This window comes from Myxine glutinosa, chromosome 1, assembly GCF_964187855.1.
Source record: "Myxine glutinosa chromosome 1, kmMyxGlut1.1, whole genome shotgun sequence".
Lineage (NCBI taxonomy): Eukaryota > Metazoa > Chordata > Myxini > Myxiniformes > Myxinidae > Myxine > Myxine glutinosa.
In genome coordinates, this window is record NC_136261.1 from 130305955 (window position 1) to 130309709 (window position 3755).

At 47.6% G+C, this 3755-nt stretch overlaps 1 protein-coding gene across 1 annotated transcript; it reads right to left on the reverse strand.

Moving 5' to 3' along the window:
* Positions 1–351: 351 nt before the first annotated feature.
* Positions 352–2003, reverse strand: LOC137419238 (uncharacterized). The gene is made up of 2 exons (XM_068105377.2): positions 732–2003; positions 352–579 (listed from the first exon to the last, which is right to left on the reverse strand). The coding sequence occupies exons 1-2, from the start codon at positions 2001–2003 to the stop codon at positions 352–354; spliced, it is 1500 nt and encodes a 499-aa protein (XP_067961478.2).
* Positions 2004–3755: the final 1752 nt, after the last annotated feature.

Below are 3755 nucleotides of genomic sequence, written 5' to 3' on the forward strand. Positions count from 1 at the left end.
AGAGTCTCTGGTTTGATCACTCCTGCCGCTGCCTTCCTTGAGAACATGTTGTACCGAATTTCACCCAATGTAGTATCTCGTCCATGGTAAATGTACTTGAAAATCGCAGTACCAGCCTGAATCACTGTTTCCTTGGTGGCTTCTGTGTCAAGGAAGATGTCGATGTACTCAGCCGCGTCCCCTTCGCAAAACCTAAAAAAAAGCACCAGGTCTATGGCAAGTAAAGTATAATGTAAAACAGAAATAAAATAATTATTATTTTTAACATTTATACTATGATGACAATGATTATAATTATTATTATTATTAGTATTAGTATTATTTGCCGACGTAATAGTAGTATTATCATTATTACCTGACAAATAGAGTTGTTTTCCCATGACCAGCGATTGCAGAAACCGTATCACACCCCGTGAAGGCGTGACAGAAGAGCAGGTAGCTCTTCTGTGTTTCGGAGAGAGATTCTTTGATCTTTCGGACGTCATAAGAGCCGTTTGATGTGGTTAAGAAGAGTGGATGGTGGCTGTCTGAGCTATGGTGCACCAGCATTACCAGCACGTCTGCATCTTCTGCCCGCACCTGAAAATATAACAACATGTACAAAGCATAATGAACCGTTCAAGAACAGATTTAACTTTTCAACAGTGTGAATTCTCTTATTTTTAAATTACCCCATCTCCCCCGGGCTCCATCCAATTGTTATACTAACTGAAGACACAAATGGTACTGACCTCAACAGAGCCATCTGAAGCAGCAGCCAATGCCTCTCTCACAATTGAAGTGTCAGCATTATTGTCACACTGCTCCACAGTGATGTGATGTTTTCGGAAGGTTGAAGAGAGAAGGTGGATGAGCTCACTCTTGTTATGAGTGTTGTCCAGAAACTTTGCTCTTGGGGTCCAGTTGGACATATCCGGTCGAATCTGGAGATTACAGCAGGAATTCTTGGTACGCCGGATGTGGTCGTGATCTTTTGGTGATCTGCTGTAGCCATCAAAGACCACAATGATCTTCTGGGAGCAGCGGCCCAGATACTGCACGTAGCTCAGGTAACTGTTGGCGATCTCCTGCCAGGTCTGACGTTGTTCCCACTTCACCATGTAGACAAGCCATCCGCCATCAATTACGAGGGTGCAGCAGTGTTGGTTAGTCAAGTCAAGTGGATCAGTTAACGCCTTCAGGCTTGTATTTGAAAAGTCTGCCTTGTTTGCCTTGTTCATCTTCTGATCTTTGTTGCTGAACAGGGACAATGGGAAGGGAGTCAGCTCATACTGTAAGCTTGTCTCAACTGTCATATCCCGCTGGGCGAAAATGATCAGTCGGTTGAACAACTTTAGTGAATCAAGGTGAATCTTTTTCTCGTTGACCAAGGGAAATTTTCTTAGTGATGACAGGGCTTTTATCTTTGACTTGACATCCATGGTCGACGTCACTGACTGTCCATCCAGCTTGATCTGCATCTCCATCCCAACTTCAGCTGCTCTCTCAGCATTGACTGCGTCATCTCCAGTGCTTGTGAATCCTGTTGAGAAAGACACGAGCAACTCCTTGTCTCTATCGTTGTCGAATAGCTTGATCTCCTCAAACCATTTTAGGACAAGTTCAACTGCCTCTGCATCTCGCTTCATCTGTGTCTTGGCAAGGTCTCTGTGGACTGGAACATGTTTACTGACGTCCTCCTCCATCCGCCGGTTGACATCAGACAGGTGACTGAGGGTGAGCACCCAGCATTTGTGGCCAGAAAAACTGTTTCTCATTCTTCCTCTGCTCAGTCCACCTTGTGACTTGGCTGCCTTCATTAATGTCTGCTCAATGCAAATGTCACACCATGTGCCGGACCACTCATGACTTGAGTAACGGACAACGTGGTTCCCGTGGGCAGTGAGACGTTCTAAGGTGTCTTTGTAAGCAGGCAAAGTTTCTAGTTCCTTCATGAGTTGACAGTACAGCCGTGCGCCCTTGGCATACTGATGATGGCCTGCAGCGGCAAAGATGTGAAGCATCTTGGTAACAATGCAGGACAGATGCCCATTGTGGTCTGCAAGTCGCTCGGTTCTGATAAAGACCTTGATCACATCTACCATGTGGTGGTAATCCACCCAGAGTGCAGGTGTTCTTCCTCCTTTTGCGAGTCGTTTGAAGGTTTCTTCAAACCTTTGCTCAAACACTGGCACTACTGGGTCTGAGTGTCTGGCTCCCATCTTCCTATCAGCCACCTTCTCCATGAAGGTCTTCATGTCACCACGCTCCTCCTCAGTGAAGGCAAGTTTCATGATGTGTTGATAGATGGCTGCATCGATGAGGAGGTGAACACGGATTGCCTTGTCAAAACATCCTCCATCCATGATGTGGTTGGCTGTCGTACTTCCAGGATAGATCAACTGGATCACATCTAGTAGTCCAGAATCTTCCATGATGTTACCCATTGATCCAAGATAAGACTTCAGCAGGTGAAAACCACCCAACCTTGGAATGACGGGTAGATTTGCCTGCTTTATTATATTGTTACAGACACGACTTTGATGTTATGGTGGGCCGAGCGGAATGGCCGCCGTGTCCGCACAAGTTACCCGATTATACTCGAACATTGACTAAGTCGCGCTATGCTAAATCAATGATGGAAAAGACACAACGGCTGGGATTAAAATGACACGACACCAAGGGTTCAGTTCTCAAGACCTCCGGAGGAGGTTATAATATTGCGGAAGGTCAGATTACAGGAATGAGAGGGACAGCATAGAAAGGCAGGCACTTAGACACACTCTTATATTAGCCCCGACAGACGACAGATAAACGGGACAAAACTGACTCACACGGGGATTGATGGCAAGGAAAGCGGGTAGTCGATGGCTCAAGGTGCACTCTTGGCTCAAGGACAGAATCGACCCGCTCCGGTCCAGAGATGCGGGAGGTCTCACTCAGCGCTCGAAGGTGACTTTCTTTCTCCAAGCTGGGGGCGCATCTGACGTCACGTCCGGTAAGTCGTTGCGTATATCCGGCGGGGAGTGACACGCCCTCGGCTAGTTAGCTCCGCCCCAGATGGAATCGGTCCGCCCTTCTTATTGGGTGCGGGGGGGTTAACGGCTCCGCCCTTGACGAGGGGCCGACAGGCAGCCCCTTCGTGGTAACCCCGTCGGCGCACATGGGTAATGGCGGCTAACCGAGCCGGAGTGAGGACGCACACTCCCCGCGCGCGCCGTTGTTGTAGTTGTTGTAGTTGTTGTTGTAGTTGTTGTTTGGGGAAGAAGATGGGAGGAGGTATGGGAAGGTCCTAAACTCACTACTGGTGCCATATAATCACATTCTGGTGCAACGAAGAGTCAGAATTAATGGAAACGAGTCCTTAACTGACATAGACTAAGAATAACTAGCAAGATGTCCGAAAGTTGTCTACGTGAGATGCGGTGGACCTGGGCACGACATTTAATGGGGGAAAAAGGGGAAGGTCGGTTCTACAGAGTGTTATTTACAGGCAATGGGACTAGGGAATGGGGGATTGGGGATAGTTGGGGAGTGTTGGGGAAATAGGGGAATATTTACAAGCGGATATGGAGGCCAAATGCCATATCCGCAACATTGCACCCTTCTCTACCCTCGGGGCGTCCCGACCCGATAAATTTTTACCTATTTTAGTGTGGCACTCAGATGTAGTTCCCTCTACTATTAACTCTACCCTGAGTGCGACAGTTTTACAGCTATTCACAAATGAGTAAATATGTCCCCCTGCGACGTTGCACCCTTCTCCTCACAGAAAC

Bases quoted from the DNA above. Each gene is read 5' to 3' on its own strand.
- LOC137419238 (XM_068105377.2), bottom strand. From the start codon at position 2,003: ATGCTTCACATCTTTGCCGCTGCAGGCCATCATCAGTATGCCAAGGGC. The intron at 580-731 runs GTCAGTACCATT...TTATATTTTCAG, and splicing joins CTTCAGATGGCTCTGTTGAG to GTGCGGGCAGAAGATGCAGA.